General features: G+C 41.4%; 1 protein-coding gene across 3 annotated transcripts in view; it reads left to right on the top strand.

Moving 5' to 3' along the window:
• The window catches only part of CCDC175 (coiled-coil domain containing 175), a 28,797-nt gene that overhangs the window by 11,184 nt on the left and 1,040 nt on the right, over positions 1–16,573 (top strand). For 2 of the 3 annotated variants that reach the window (XM_025151156.3, XM_040701636.2), the window contains exons 4-19: positions 999–1,134; positions 2,108–2,336; positions 3,389–3,511; positions 3,926–4,035; positions 6,036–6,141; positions 7,506–7,642; positions 7,749–7,859; positions 9,002–9,073; positions 9,957–10,092; positions 10,557–10,688; positions 12,951–13,089; positions 13,384–13,463; positions 14,185–14,337; positions 15,583–15,685; positions 15,797–15,840; positions 16,339–16,501. In XM_025151156.3, coding sequence (XP_025006924.2) covers positions 999–1,134; positions 2,108–2,336; positions 3,389–3,511; positions 3,926–4,035; positions 6,036–6,141; positions 7,506–7,642; positions 7,749–7,859; positions 9,002–9,073; positions 9,957–10,092; positions 10,557–10,688; positions 12,951–13,089; positions 13,384–13,463; positions 14,185–14,337; positions 15,583–15,685; positions 15,797–15,840; positions 16,339–16,501 — 1,974 coding nt within the window. The remainder of the gene's footprint in view (positions 1–998; positions 1,135–2,107; positions 2,337–3,388; positions 3,512–3,925; positions 4,036–6,035; positions 6,142–7,505; positions 7,643–7,748; positions 7,860–9,001; positions 9,074–9,956; positions 10,093–10,556; positions 10,689–12,950; positions 13,090–13,383; positions 13,464–14,184; positions 14,338–15,582; positions 15,686–15,796; positions 15,841–16,338; positions 16,502–16,573) is intronic. The other variant, XM_040701637.2, reaches the window with a different exon arrangement.

Here is a 16,573-nt window from a genome sequence, read left to right on the forward strand (position 1 = left end):
GGGTGATGGGTTGATGGTTGGGCTAGATGATTTTGGTGGTCTTTTCCAACCTTAATGATGCTATGGTTCTAACTGCACTGTAACCACAGAGGATGGTGGTCAAGTAGCTGATCTAGATGAGCACTGGGTTTTTATTTACAGGAGAAGCAGTGGGGTTGGATTTGTTTATCACGGTAACCATGAGGCTGTGTGGTTCTCAGTGGGGGACTCAGAGGGATGGCAGCACTGCAGGGAGACTGGCAGAGCAGGGCTTTGCCTGGAGTACAATGGAATTAGATCAGGTTTAGGCTCACTGGGAAACAGCAGGGAGTTTTAGTGGGGTTAGTAGGGTTTTCTTTTTTCCAGCTGCATTCTGTTTGTTGATTTCTTTCTTACAGCAAGATCCCTCCCTCACCTTCCTTCTGCCTATAGCATGGTTGCTGTGCAGCTAGCTGGCTGTTTATACCAGCTGCTGCCATTCTGCTCTAAGTGTTTTTGGGTGGGTGGTTGTGCACTCATGCGACTGTTATCTCAGAAGCTGAAAAGATGCTGTAGTGCAATGCCCGTGCACAGAAGAGCTTTATCCACACAACTATGGTTCTTTGAGGAGAAATGCTGTTGAATTCAAGCAAGGTGATTTTTTTGCTCCTTCTCCATGGATTCTAGAGCTGCTGGTGCAGATGTTTTTCCAGTGAATATTTATTTCACTGTACGCCTAGGGAATTCTGTAGGCATATAGTATGAAAAAGAGCACTGGCTCTCTAAGAACACAGCAGACTTTATCAAGAAGAAAAACGATGATGACTCAGGGAAACTGTGATAAGACTGAAATGCTGAAATAAAGCATGTGATTTAGGAGATGCTATTTAGTTAGTGCCTTAGGATCACAACTATTCTTTGCCAAGTGACAGTACTTACAGCGGTGGGCCCAAGATTATGAATCAATCCCTTTATGCATTATCTCAGCTATGCCTTTTTGCAGCTAAGAGGCTTCTGTGTGTTTTGTATTTATTTTGTAGCTCTTGTTGCCGCGTCACGTGAAGCTGGTGCTGCTAAGATGAATCAGCTGCAGTCTGCATTGAAAAACATTGCTTGTGAAATTGAATTATTGGATGAGAAGCAAACCCTTTGTGAAAGGCAGAATGCTGCACTGTGGTACGTATTTATCTGAACAGGGAAAAACATACTGGCAAGGTGATTAAGGCAAACTGAAACGTTATGAAAGCATGGTGAGCAGTGCTTGTCCCTCACCCCTGCAGCTAGCCGCAGTGTTTCTAGGCAACTCTGTGCTGCAGCAGCAAGCCTGCTTCTCCAGATCTGGTTTCTTGAACCTCAGAGCCTGCTTGCTGCTGCCTGCCCCCCTGAAACCCTGATAAGCTTGGCTGGGGAAAGCTGGTTGCTGCCTGGCTTCTCACTTTGGCAAGGGAGAGTTTTCTCTGTCAATGACTTATGTAAAGGAATGACTGCGAAGTCATAATTCTCAGTTTAGAAAAAATATGGAAGGAACCCTGAAACTAGATGACCATTATAGTCCTTTTCAACCCAGGCTATTCTATGAATCAGTAACTGTGATAGAGATCCCTCTTCTTCAAGAGTTACCCAGAGATACAGAGACTTGGGAGATGGTTCTTGTTTTCTCCCCAACAGATCTCGTGTTACCGTCACCCCCTGGCAAGCTGCTATAGAGCTGTTCAAAAATAAATCCCAACGCATTTTCTTAGGGGAAGTCTTCTTTCTCCATTTGTTCGGTGCTTGAAGGCAGCCCTTCCATTTTTAATGAACCTTTTGGAAAATAATCCCACTGGAGTCCCAGGCTGGATGGGGCTGTGAGCAACCTGCTGTAGAGGGAGGTGTCCCTGCCTATAGCAGGGGATTGGGACCAGGCCATCTTAAAGGTCCCTTCCAACCCAAACCATTAGATGAAATAGGAGAACTTCGAGAAGGTAATAATATAAAGAACAGAAAGCTGTGAAATGTCTTAGATGTTCTTAATCATACATGCTGGTGAATGTCATGCCTTACAGAAGAGACTGAGTTGTCGACGTGTGGATAAGCAAGTGTTCATTTCAATGAACAAATGAAGCAGTGATCAGTGACAGAAGACTTTAATGGTTTGGTTTTCTTTCAGTGAGGAACAAAAGCGCCTGCAGATACAGCATAAAGAAAGAGTGGACTTACTGAATGAAAGGATGGCAACAAAAATTAACACAAACCTGCTTTTACTTGAGACTGATCGTAAAACAAGAGCTATAGAAAGAGAAATAATCAGAGCAAAGGCAGCATTAGAAGAACTACAAGAGAAAATAGCTGAAAAAATGAGTCAGCTTGAGAAACAGATGGAAGAATGTGATGGAAAGGTAAAGGCTTTGAAATGCCCTGAGAAATTGTGCTGAATGCTGTGTTTGGCCTTCTATTTGCAGCTAACTCGGGTCCCCACAGCAGCCAAGCACTGAACTGACTCTTGTTGTAGATGCATGTGCTTTGTGTGTGTGTGTGTCTGGGGGGTGTTCTTATGTACACACACAAACACACACATCAAAACAGCACGGTGTATAACATCCATTTTCTATCAGCTCATGTCATGATGTGTCTGTATCGGTCCTTCTTGCTGCATGTAGGACAAATGATTGCTGGGATTGCATCCCTCCAGACACACTGCTTAAAATAAAAGTGCCTATATTTACCACCAAACTGTGAGATAAGGTTTTACTGGTTTTTACATCGTGCCCTACTTTCACTTGCATACATTTGGTATCCTTTCTGAATGGTAACATAAAAACAAGCAAATAGATTAAATTAAAACTTCCTCATAGAGAAAGTCTCTGCAGAACAGAACTGTAGCTGTGTTCCTGGGATGGTATAATCAGGTTCCCCCACTGATATAAAATCACATGAACTCTTGAGACATCATAGAGTGGCCTGGGTTGAAAAGGACCACAATGATCATCCAGTTTCAACCCCCTGCTATGTGCAGGGTCGCCAACCAGCAGACCAGGCTGCCCAGAGCCACATCCAGCCTGGCCTTGAATGCCTCCAGGGATGGGGCATCCACAGCCTCCTTGGGCAACCTGTTCAGTGCATCACCACCCTCTGTGTGGAAAAACTTCCTCCTGATACCTAACCTAAACCTGTCCTGTCTCAGTTCAACACCATTCCCCTTTGTCTTATAACTATCCACCTTCATAAACAGTCATATTTCCTCCTATTCAGCTCCTCACTTGCATCATTTATTATTTCTTTTTCATTTAGCATTTATTCCTTTGGCACATAGCTGTGGTTTTTGCAGAAGGTTATTTTCTACCAGTTGTGCTCATTTAATTTTGAAAGGCTCCAGATGCTTTAACATAAATTTTTAAACAATGTGTAGTGTGTTACTCAGAATGCATTAATCGTGCCATTTTTAATGCAGAACAGAGAAATGAAAAAACTCCTTGATGCTCAGAAGGAAAAAACTTCAGCAAAAAAGCATGCATTTGAAAACCTGAATATAAAATTATTGGACCTGCAACATCTGATAAGCCTGAATTCCACAGTAAGTTCAATGCAGAATTGCTGTGGTTCATTGTTAGTGCAAAGATCAACATTTAATTTCAAAATTGGTCAAAGTGAGGGGAATTTAGAGTAACATGCAGGCCACCTTTTAAGAAGGATAACATGCTTACATGTTAGCTCATTGATTGGCATTGTTGACCAATTACTGAATTGTGAGCCTCTTTTTCCAAAAGAGATGTCATAGATATCTTCAGATAGATATAAATACAGCCTTGACCACTGTTTGCTCAGCATTCTTTCTTTGCTGTAAAATCTCAGACCTTCTAGAAAACGTTAGAGGAAAATCCCATTCAGATGTTACAAAATTGTAAGGCTCAGTGGCAGGAAAGGGATTCGTTGTCTGCTTTTTTTAAATGTATTTTACCTTGGCATGGTCTGTTTCATTTTTTTATAGGCAATACGTAATGAGGAAATTCTCGTCACAAAACTGAAAGAAAAGAGGGAACATTTGGAAAAAAAGATGGATCTTAAAAAGGTAGACGTGGCCACAGCCTTGGAGAAGAAGTAAGAATTGGTAAATCCTTTGGTCTGATCTTTCTGCTGAACCTGCATCGGTGTTTTCACTGGAAAAGGTGGCACCAATATGTATGAAGAACCAGCCAAATTCTGTGAAGCCTGTGAATTGTTTAACACTGTAGAATAGCTGAAGTTCTCTTTATAGATGGAAGTCTTTGTCGCGGCTTCAATGCGTATACAGAGAAGACTTGAAGGATAGCTGGGCTTAATCTGAATTAGCTGTCATTAACAGTGCCTTTTGGACTAGAGCTGTACCCAGATAAGCAGCACGGGGTGGTTCTACCAGCTGTTACTCTCTGCACTCTTCCTGTCACCCAGAATAGTTATTTGCTATGGCACAGAGACTGCTTTTTTTCTTCTGTATATTCCCTGAGGTACGAAATGTAGCAAATGATGTGAATAAGCAAAAAAAATCTCTGATGTCTTTCTGTGGGCTTGTTTGCTACACGCAATAGAGCTCCACATGGGGATGCTCAGTGTAACATCACCCAGGGTAGCTCCTCAGCTGCTTCCCCTCTGACTCTGCCATTGGTTGTGTGAAGGTTTTATGTGACTGAAGGGGATGGGGAAAAATGAGACCTTCTGATGGTTCACATTTCCTGTTTGAACCCCTTTTGCTCTACAAGATGAGTTAAGAACCCATACAAAGAAGAAAACAGGAGCTCTGTGAAACATGGGCAAAATTATCATTCAGAACTTTAACTAATGTTATTCTTGATGGCAGAACAAATCCATTAATGTCTTCACGAAATGAATACTGCCATTAATTAACAGTGTAATTACTGTAAAGAAATGAGCTGCAGCCACCATCTGGTCATGGCTCTTGCTTCTGTTGACAGTTATAAATTGCTTATCTTTACAGTCTGGAGTACCAGTAGGAGGATCTGTGCGAGGGAGCTTGTCCATGCTCATGTTTAAAGGGCCTGAAAGTAGTTGCAACTTGGTAAATGACCACAGACTGGTGGGCTGTGGTGAGTTATATAGCCTCATTGTAACAGTATTGTCCTTCTGTTCTCATTCTACTGAATTTCTGAAGCTGTCAGATGTTATTAATGTCTTCAATTTCTTCAGAGTGTTTGTCCTTCATAACTCATTCTATTATTTGATGAAGCAGACGAGTTAAGCAGCTGAGTTAAAGAAAGAATCTGGCCAGCGTATTTTTTCCTTCACGGTATTTGGCACATTATCTCAAAGCCTGCTCAGTTTGGGTTTTGCCTTCTGTACAAAAGGACACCCCTGTGGTATCTGCTCTTCCTCTGCATCAGATTTCTTTCCTGAAGCACTCCTTTAGGTCGACTCTTGTTTCTTCCACGACTCTGTCTGTTTAGGAGATAGTCAAAGGAAATGAGTATCTCCTGTGCTGACTGCATCCTGTAAAACATACAATTGCACAATGTCCATCAGAAGCAAAAAGGATAAATCCATGCTCAATGTTTACCATTTCAACCAGTAGATCTCTTGCTGCTAGGATTTATTTACCTGAAGGCCTATCTGCTTGCTGTTTGAGTAATTATTCTATCAGTTTTTCTATAGAAAATACTGCCCTCAAGCCCTCCTTGACTTGTATTTTAAGATCTAGCAATAGAAAGCCCAGTAGTTCTGTATATCTTTAACTTTTTGCAGGTTTTATTCTCATCAGATATATTAGGGGGAAGTAATGAATAAGAATATCTGAATAAAATAGAAATGCATGCAGACATTCACATACCTTACATTTATATTAAAGGGCCTGAGAATAAGAATGCATTTCATGGTGAGGGTGGTGAGGTGCTGGAACAGGCTGCTCAGAGAGACTGTGGATGCCCCACCCCTGGAATTGTTCAAGGCCAGGTTGGATGGGGCCCTGGGCAGCCTGGTTAGCTTGATTTAGTGGTTGGTAACCCTGCCTGCAGCAGGGGGGTTGGAACTTGATAATCACTGAGTTTTCTTCCTACCTAAGCTATTCTATGATAGTTTTTAATAATCTTGTGTTAATACTCACCTAATAGGTCCAAACTGACTTTGTTTAATAGAAATCAAATTGACTCTGAGTTACTGCTTTTACAATCAAAAATTGCACAAGAAAAAGAGGACTTTGATCAGGAACTTGGAAAGGTAAGAGATTTTTATTCTGGCTCAGAGTTTTTTTACTAAGCCAGGTCTTGATGAAACAGTCAACCACAGACCTGTCCAAAGTGGGACCTGAAATGTTTTAGGTGCTTTGATTTGCCCATGCCTCTACGTTTGGTGGGTGCAACCATGTAGAAGATGCACAGACATTTGCCTTCTACTCTACGTAGGCTCAGAAGGCGGTGGTGAGATCTCTTTAACTAAGACCATGGGCAAGTGTTATGATACTTAAGGGGGTACTGAGAGGTGGTGTAAACTTGAGGCTGTGGTCTTGTGAGCTGGGATGCAAGAAACTAGGGGATTGTGAAACTAGGGTGCTGATTTGGGGGAGAGTCCATATGCAATAAGAGAATGGGACAGACTGATGTATATATGAAGACGGTGGTGAGATTTGTTTACAAGGATGAGGTTGGTATCCTGACTTGGAAACCTGAGTGTGGAATTTTCATAGTGGTTCTTGATGATTTGCTCCATGCTTCTTTATGTTGTTAATTTATATTGCCTGTGTAGAAAAGAGAACTAGCTGTGGCACTCCATCTGCTGATTCTGTGAAGGAAGTCCTACTACCTGAGATTATTGTTATGCAGACTACGTACATCCATTTGGGGATGTTTTCTAAGTTAAGTTCATGACCTCTCCATACATATGTATATCAAACAAGGGGTCCACCCATTAAAAAGTTGGGGCTCTTCAGCCTGGAGAAGAGAAGGCCCTGGTGAGATGTTATAGTGGCCTTCCAGTACCTGAAGGGAGCCTACAGGAAAGCTGGGGGGGGTCCTTCTATAAGGGCAGGTAGCAACAGGATGAGGGGAAATGGCTTTAAACTGGAGGAGGGTAGATTTAGACTAGATGTTAGGAAGAAATTCTTTACTGTGAGGGTGGTGAGACAATGGAACAGGTTGCCTGGTGAGGCTGTGGATGTCCCCTCTGTGGAGGCCTTCAAGGCCAGGCTGGATGGGGCTGTGAGCAACCTGGTCTAGAGGGAGGTGTCCATGCCTACAGCAGGGGGTTGGAACTGGATGATCTTAAAGGTCCCTTCCAACCCAAACCATCCTGTGATTCTATGATTCTAAAAACTCAGACACCTTGGCATTAGGTACTACCACGTTCTCCCCATCAAATGCACGCCTCACCTGCAGTTCTACTGCACTGACACAGTCACAAGCCAGGACCCCATTCACCTGCTTCCTTTATCTCTTCCATCTTCCTGCCCCTATCTCCCTCAGCCACGACACATGACTTCCCTCCACTTTAATACTGAAAAGCATTGTAGCATCACAGAACGTTATTACAAGGTAAAAGAGAGATAAAAGGAATATTCAGCTAACATCTGCAGTCCTTATTTGTAGGCTAATGAATATCTACAAAATGCTGAATGCCTGAACAACAAACTTAAATTAGAAAACAAAGCTGTGTACCAAAAGTTTGAGCAAGCACTGGAAGAAGAAAAACACTGGGCCAGAAGAAGAGATGAGATGGACGCAAAGTAGGTTTTACCTATCAGCTTTGGGTTTAATTTTGTCATTTTATGACTAATGCTTTTCTTGCTGTGTATTGAGACCATGTTTCCACATTTTTTTTTCTTCTGTTAGATCAAGGAGGTTATCTGTTCACTTAGATGAAAAGCTTGAATTTCTAGAAAACCTTGTGATGAAAACAAATGACCTGGAGCAGGAAACTGAACATCTTGAAGACAGCCTATTGTATGTCATCTTTCTACATCAACAATAGTAAATAATTTCAGTCCCCTTCTTTCTGGTTTGAGATGCTCCGAAGTGGAATGTCTGATAAGGAACTTAAAAGGGTTTATGACCATTACCAGTAGTCTGGAATGAAACCTCATACAACAAAGAGGTCTGCTGCCCATTACCCTAACTCAGTCTGCAATTTCTTATCACCAGATGAGGAATATTCAAATAATGAAGGATGTTGTAGCAGTGCAAAATGTAAAAATTCACAAACATTGGTTTTGACTGCAAGCTCCATGCAGTAGTACCGGGTCTTGTACCGAACCGTCATCCTTTTGTGGTGGTATCTGAGAAAATCTGCTTTTACTCAGATAAAGCAAAGTAAACACAGGTTAGCCTTGTGCACAAAAACACCCTGAAAATACCAACTCTTTGGGCTGTGTAGTCAGTGGGGTGTGGATGGGAGGAGCATGGCCGAGGCACTGCAGCTCTTTCTGAGCCTGCAGCTGGTGGAAGAGATTTGGGATTTTGTTGCCATAGTTGAGGACCTGCCCATGTGTACTGACCCCAGGTATCCGTCAGCAGACCCAGTTTGCCTGTACTAGAGAATCTGGACAGGAATGCTGAATGTTGTACTCTAATAATAAAATTATCTCAAGTAAGGAGGGTAATCATGGCAAGGGGAAGAGCTTTTTCTCTCTGTTGGAGAGTCAGCCTTTGCAAGAGAAAGTGAAAAGGATCAGCCAGGCATATCCTCCAAACCTAACGGAGCCAAATGTTTGCATACATTCTGAATTGTCTTTGCCACCAATCGTTCTCATTCAGCACAGCTTTTCTTGCAGTGTGGCCCAAAGGGCTGTTAATGTGGTTTCCCTGTTCTCTCTCTAAATCCTACTGAGGAACATTTTGTTAATATGGTGTTGTCCAGCTTATGGATATAATCATAGATAAAATGTAAGAAAATATTCGCTTGCCTCCCTTTTCACACTGAACATGAAAATATTCAATACATTCATCCTGCTTTGTAGGGAAAGAAGTACATTTCTGCCTAATAGGACCAGTGTATCTGTTATTCTTGACAAAAGAAATACTGTCACCGTGTAAATATGGAGTGCATATACACTGCTAAAGAGGAGGTTCCTCTTCTTCTTCCACAGAATATCCAAGGAAAGTAATGCAAAGGAACTGGCATCTCTAGAGCAAAAATTGAAGGCAGAAAATAAGATGAGGTAAGACGAGAGAGTGTGTGTGTTGTATCCTTAAAAACAAAGCAATAATGAATGCATTATTGCACTTAGTTGCTATTATATCAGAGATATAAAACCAAAGCCTTCCTATGTAAATATCCAGTGATAGAATGGCAGTAGAAGAACATTTCCTCAAATATACCCCTGGTTTCACTTGAATAGTACCACTACACTGCCAAATGGTGAGAAACATTGAACTTACCATGTAAGTTGGTCTTCATCATTATGGCAGTAAATATTCTCCATAATTTCATAAGCTTTTTGATATTTATCGGGATAGAAAGCTGTGAAGCTATTGGTTATTTATTTTCATTAATTTTAAATTTAATTAACATCCATTGGTCACCGAATTGAGTATTCACATCATACTTTTGTCTTCAAGATGCAATCATGCTCACTCCAATAAGCTGTTTTTGCTTTTCCCATCATTAAAATGCAGATCTAAATTCTTACTCTTCTGATAAATAAGAATCTTTTATCTGATTTCCAGTATGCACTTTCACGTCAACAGCTGTTCTTGTATCAGTGCTGTGCTGAGGATCATTGAGTTCCAACCCCATGCCATGGGCTGGCTGTCGTGTACCTCCCCCCCCAGGGCAGGCTTCCCAGGGCCCATGCATGACCTTGGGCACCTCCAGGGATGGGGCACCCACAGCTCTGGGCAGCAGTGCCAGGGCCACACCATTCCTTGAGTAAAAAATTTATTCCTAACATCCAACCTAATTCTCCCCTTAATAATATAGATGAATATTCCGAATTCTCAAATTAGAATTGCTCCAATAATGCTGTGACCAGTCATGTTGTGTCTCCTTTCACTGTTTTTAATCCCAATTTCAACTTATTTCTGCTTATGATCTGTCACTAGAGTGATGCTTCAATGGAAGCTGCTGTACTTAGCAAAGCAAAGCAAACTCTTTTTCTTGGAGGAGGAGGATATAAGCAGAAGAGTGAATGAAAGGATAGAGGCTGGTGAGAAAAGGCATGCTGAGCTACTTCTGGAGGTAAGAGAAACAGCAGGTATTATAACTGATGACATTCAATGATACAATATGTTGATGCTATACATCCAGAGTAAATTGGTAACTCAGTAGCCTCCAAAGGCTAGCTCATTGCAAGTTAATAAGCGTGTTATCAGGTCTAAAGATTTCCAGTATCTAAAGGTCTTAATTTCTCCATCCTTAGAGGTATTCAGTAGCCATTTGGACATAGTCCTGGGCAACTGGCTATAGGTGGCCCTGCTTGAGTAGATGGGATTGGACAAGATGACCTCCAGAGGTTCCTTCCCATGTCAATGATTCCATGATATTTATCCTCATTAACAATTTAAAAACAATTCTTTACCTCAGCAGATGTATTTTCAATGCAGATTACTCTCCTTTTGTTCTGATTGCTTATTTCCTAGTGGTTCAAGTAGACAGTGTATAATTCAGAAATCCCTGTCCTTTGTTTTGTTTTCCATTATGAGACTAAAAAGCTTGAAAAAGAACTTCTTCAGTCTGAAAGGCAAGTCAAAGTGCTGACTGAAGAAGCAATTAAGAGAAGAAATGATTACAGGAGTTATAATGAAGATTTTACTAATAAAATGAAATATCTGGAGGTAAGCTTTGTGCTTGTTTGGATGTTTTGTTTTGTTGTTGTTTTTAATTAACCCTGGGTCAATTTCTCGTGGATGAATTGATCTCATCCCATACAGAACTGGCAGTGTTTGCTGCATCATGTTGGAGCTGGGCTCAGTAATTATTTCAAGACATTTCTCTCTCTCTCTGTCTTTTTCCCACTTATATACTGGGACTTTTGTTTGTTTCTTCAGTGCTCAAAAACTCTTAAGAATACACGCTCGGATTATTGAGACACTGTAAGCAGTACACCCAATTATGTATTAATGTACATGTGGGCATCTCTGTCAATAAAATGCCATGGAGGGAAGGTTTTTCTCAGGAGAGATGCCTTCCATTTTAAAGTAAGAATACAGCACAAATATAGTCAAAAGATATGTCCATTTTAATTGTACTGTGAGCTACCCAGTATGTAACTTCTTAACATACAATTTGTTCCACTGTTTTTGGATAAGCAAGCCAGCATTTGTGAAAATATGACAGCTTGATTTTAGACATTATTCAAATTCTCCTCTGAATTATGGTTGTTGCAAATCTATTGGAGTGATGAGTGGTCTGCAATATATAACTCAAGGCATCTCAGTGTCAGTTTTTGTTAAAACACTGAGTTTTCTTTCCCAAAGGAAGTAGGACAGAGAAAGACTGAGTATGAACCATGCAGAGCTTTGGGAAATTTCAAGCACTTCACCAGTCTTTGGTATACAGCATATTCTCTGTCCCCAGGGAAGCTCTCTAGCTCTTGGTCAACAGTCTGATTGGAAATGGGATAAATCAGATGCTAGGAATGTAGGAAGTGTCTCTATTTATGACCTTAGAAAGGTATATTTGGAGAAGGCCTTGAGGATCTTCCTCATTTTTCTGGTGGAGAGGTTGTGTATTGAAGGTTCAGTTCCCAAAACAGCCCCATTGGGTAAGACACAAAGCTGATCCTCCCAGGAGCCTGTCTGCTGCAGTGATCAGATCAATAGTGCTGCTTGGAAAAGCAGTGTAAGAACAGTCAAATATAGAACCAAGTCAAATATAGAACAACCCTTCTTTATTATCTCCATGATAAATGACAAGTCAAAAACTTCTTTGGATGGAGATGGCATGTGCATTAAGTAGCTTTTGATGGAATTTTATGCTATGCTGGATAGAAGAATAGAAATTCTTCTATTACTGATTAATAATTTTAGTCCACATATACATTTGTCCTTTGTAACAACCTACAACATATAATTCATACTTAACCCATTGCTGACCAAATAGAACAGTGCTCCCAGGTGGTTTGAGGGAGGCCTGCTCTCAGGCTGAAATTAATGTGTGTTTTATTTAATGACGGGTGGTAGAACAGTGTGAGTGCTAATCACATCTGCAGAAGACAGGCATGGTAAGAGTGGGAGCACCCTCTACAGTGCACAACTGGAATTCAGAATGTTTTTAACAAGTTGGAAAAATAATTTAGGGGGAAAAAAAGGCTTATTTGTGGGTTTAGGTACAAATCTGTTGCAAGTCCATCATGGGGAAGGTCTTTAGGTCTAGCAGTGAGAAACAGGACTAATACTGGCAAGTTAAACATAAGTCAACACAGAAATGTAGTGATGAAAAAGGCAAATATCAAACTGGTCTGTATAAGGAGGCACAAAGGCTAGCAGGGCACATGATGTAAGTTTTCTGCTCCACTTGGTTTGGCAAGACAGGGGTGGAGCGCTGTGCAGGGTAGTGATCCTCGTTTGAAGGACCATGTAGGTTACTTGGAGATCCATGAGGAGTGCAACAGAAAAGATCAGGGAAAAAAAAAGGTTGAAGACATGTGCAGCTTTTCTAGTGAAAAATAGGTAAATGTAAGAAAGATGGTAACTGACAAATAAATAAAAAAGGATAGGTAGGTGTCAAACTTCTTTCCTTGTTCATTTGTTGAGACAAATAACAGGCAACAGAGTAGATTTAGCTTAAGAAAAAGTTAGGACCTAAGAAAACACTGACAGCACAAACTGTGAAACCCTGGAATCAGTTGTCTGAGATCAGTTGTCTGTGGTATCTCTACCACTACAGACATAAGGATAAATCAAACATCTGTCATGGGTACTCAGGTCTAATTGATTCTGCTGGAAAGCAGAGAGAGATGGACTAAGATGAACTCTTGAGATCACTTCCAGTACTATTTCCTCTTCTTTCCCCCCACTCCCTCTGGTTATGTTGAATTATTTATGCATTAAATGCTGCTTAGATAGATTATCAATTAATATTTCTTTTCATTAAAGGATGACATCAAAATTGCAAGTGAAAAACTTCTTAAAATAGAACATGAGCTAAAGGTGAGCAGGCTGACTTTGGAAGAAACCCAGAAGGAAAGAGAAGAGAAGCATACAGAATATGAAGAATTGAGGAAATCATTTTTAAGTAAGTGTGAAGTACCTCCTCAGCACAGCAGGACTTTCTCTTGCTATTTCTGGCAACAGTATGCCATAGCCCTTTGTCTGCCTGTAGCTCAGATGAACTTTGAAACAAGTTTAAACTGAGCTCTTTGCAACAACTGGAATCCATAGACATAGCTATAGCATAAATATGGAGTATTTTTAAATGCCAGACCAGTTAAACAGCTCACTTACTGATAGAACCTAGTTTTCTTTACAGCAGCTTTACTTTAAAATTCAATCATTACGCTGCCTTAAAAACCCTTTCTCTGCTTTGCAGAAAAGAAAGATGAAGAGTTACAAATCCGAAGAGCCATTCAGAAATCAATCAAGACTACTGGGATGCTCAAGGAGGAAATTGTAAAAGTTTAAAACTTAATCGTACTACTTGTGTAACGTTTCCATCACCAGCTCTGCTTTCTCACAGGCACTGTGAGGGTGGGGTTGGAAAAAACGAGCTGGGGCTCAGGGTGTGCCATCATCTCTGTTGCTGTGTTTCTGTCTGATGGGCGCCTCAGATCGCTCAGCTTATAGCCCAGCTCATACTGAGTTGCCTTTAAGCATGATTCTTGTATTGCCTAGGCACATGGGCAGGCCAAAAAGAGGCTGGTGAGCTAAGGCCATTGTGAACCTGCTCTTATTCAGATGCTTGCTACTGCTAGGGCAGTGTCCTGTAAGTGCTAAAATCTCTCTGGTGACTCTTCCACATCAACACAGAAACCATCTCTGTTTAGAGAAGGGAGATCTGTTTCTCCAACCACATTACAATACACAAAGCACAACAAAACAGTTGTGTACGCTGGAATATCCAGTGACAATAATGTGACACCTCTGTCATTGGGTGGCCCTGCAGTGGGAAGGGCACTTTGTGTCTGAGCAGGTTCCTTCCTTGTGGACCATAAGCATCCCTTTCTGTATTTCTTCATCCTTCCTGGTAAGAGGGTATAGATTAGATACCAGTCTCAGATGTTACTTAAAAATTATTGAACAGAAGGTGGCATGTTGTAAAAATCTCTTTTCACTTTGAGTACAAAACTCCTGCATAAAGGTCAGCTAGCAGTGAAGAGTTTGTTGTTTACAGCTGGAGCTACGGAAGCAATTGCGCATCAAGCGTGATGCTGCAGTCAGGCAGCTGAAGCATCAAACTGAGAGTATGAAGTTGCTGGAAAGAGACATCTATGAGATCAACAGAAAACTTGACATTGTGAACACCGAGAACTGCAGATTCAAAGTAGTGAGTATGTGGAAGATTAATAGTGCTCATTCTCAATCAGAAGTGACCTGTTCATTTCTCGTTTCTGAGGGAGCTAGCCATGGAAACGCTGAAACACAAACACCACACCACAGGGCAGGCTTTGTCTATTAAAGGAATGCGTGAATCTGTGTTTTCTTTAGAGGGAAACAAAGAGGAATATCCAAGTGCTGTGTGTCTCCCTAAGGCACGTTAACACATACCTGCTGCGTTTAGTGAGGGACTGCAGCAAAAGGCCTTCCTGTCACATGAAGAGGGCTGAAGTGACACGTCAAGTATGCCTGTGCTGTTTGGAATACGTGCTTTTGGGCATGCTCTGTATAGCTTTTCGGGCCCTGGGCTATCAGAATAGTAGAGCCTCCTTCCCCACAGAGGATGGTAAAAGTGGTTTTATTGCCAGCTGCTTTCAAGCTGCCATCCACACCTGAACCCACATTTGTGCAGCTGTGTGCACACAGCTTCTGTGCACTGTTGGTGCCTTCAAGCAGAGAGCTCCACTGCTGCAAGGAGGAACTGTATGCCTGCTGGCACTGTACACACTAGATACTAGCTACTCTGCAGCTCCTCATGGGCATCTTATCCTCATGGACACAAAGGCTTCACTTGGCTGCAGGGAGCTGGAGCTCAATGATCTTTAAGGTCCCTTCTAACATAAGCCATTTTATAATCCTATGATCCTATTTTGAGGGAGAGAGGAAGGAAGATCCTCTGTTTGGATGTGCTGTTGTGGCTGTTCTCAGTGCCCTTACCCCATTTTACTCGGTACCATGGATGTAATTGTGTTGTGTTGATTTTGGCAACTGTTAAAATTTGTTTAGCAAAATGAAATGGATGCTGTTGAAAGAAAGCTTATCCAGAGGACTACAATCAACCTTTGCTTTTCTACGGGTCAAAACACAGCTTCTTCTAGGCATCAGGAAGAAATTCTTTACTGTGAGGGTGGTGTGACAACGGAACAGGTTGCCTGGTGAGGCTGTGGATGTCCCCTCTGTGGAGGCATTCAAGGCCAGGCTGGATGGGACTGTGAGCAACCTGGTCTAGAGGGAGGTGTCCCTGCCTACAGCAGGGGGTTGGAACTGGATGATCTTAAAGGTCCCTTCCAACCCAAACCATTCTATGATTCTTCTTGCTGATATCTTTAGAAATATTGAAACTGCTTCAAAGTCATTTAGAAAAGTTACAAACTGTGGGGAGTATTCAGTCATATATATATATATTTTCTCACAGTTCAACACACAGATGAAAGAAGATATCTTTGCAATGAATGCTGAAGCAGAAGGCCACCAGTCAGCAATAGTGAGAATTCAGCATGACCTGGCAGTGCTTCGTGGTAATGTTAATTACAACTTCCAAACAAGAAGTGGTATTTTTAGGAATATCTTTCAGTCCTCACATCTTCACAGAACAACCTACCGTAGTTTAACTGTTGGCTCTGTTGTAGGTTTTCTTCTGGAGAGATGGTCAGAGGACAGCTCTGCTCAGAAGGTGAACTTCCATTTTGTATCATATGGCTGTGCATATTTCATTTATGATGAAAAATAACATTTCGTATTGCAAATACAGCACTGCCATTTTTTATTTCATAGAGAGGCACAGCATTAAACCTGTGTTTTCCAATGATGTATCTATTTTTCCTGATATTGATCCTTTTGCTCATCCTGTAAGCCTCACAATCTCTTTATCTGCTAACATTCTTACTGTTCTTCATTTGGATCATTGGCCTTTGGGATGTTTTTCCAGTTGGGATTGTCCTTCATTTTCAACAGGAATTATACCAAACTGTAACAAAGTTTTCCTTTTGGATGGAATATCTTGTAGAAAAAAAACCCTTTCCTGTTTTTAATGCAAGGATTGGGTCATCCATGGAAAATGTCCTGCAGAGCTATTAGTCGGGTGGGTGGTCAAGCTGTGGGAAAACAAGATGGAAAAAAACTTTCTCAGCGTAATTTTGAGGGAAAGAAGTTCTACCCCATGTCATTGCAGGAATTTCTGGAGAACGAGCAGGAAATTCTGAACGCAGTGACAGCCCTACTAAGAAAAATCCAGCATCGAGAGGAAAAGATCGGTGACATTAACAGTAGGCTCCGAAGTAGTCTGGAAGGACTGGATTCTCTGTTTGAAAAGAAATCTAGGATGGACGATGAAGGTAAGATATACTTAACTGTTCCAGATTTAGGCCTAGTGGTAAAGCTGGTGTTTTTTAAACAACTGGGCCTGG

Source organism: Gallus gallus, chromosome 5 (genome assembly GCF_016699485.2).
Source record: "Gallus gallus isolate bGalGal1 chromosome 5, bGalGal1.mat.broiler.GRCg7b, whole genome shotgun sequence".
In the NCBI taxonomy this organism is placed as follows: Eukaryota; Metazoa; Chordata; class Aves; order Galliformes; family Phasianidae; genus Gallus; species Gallus gallus.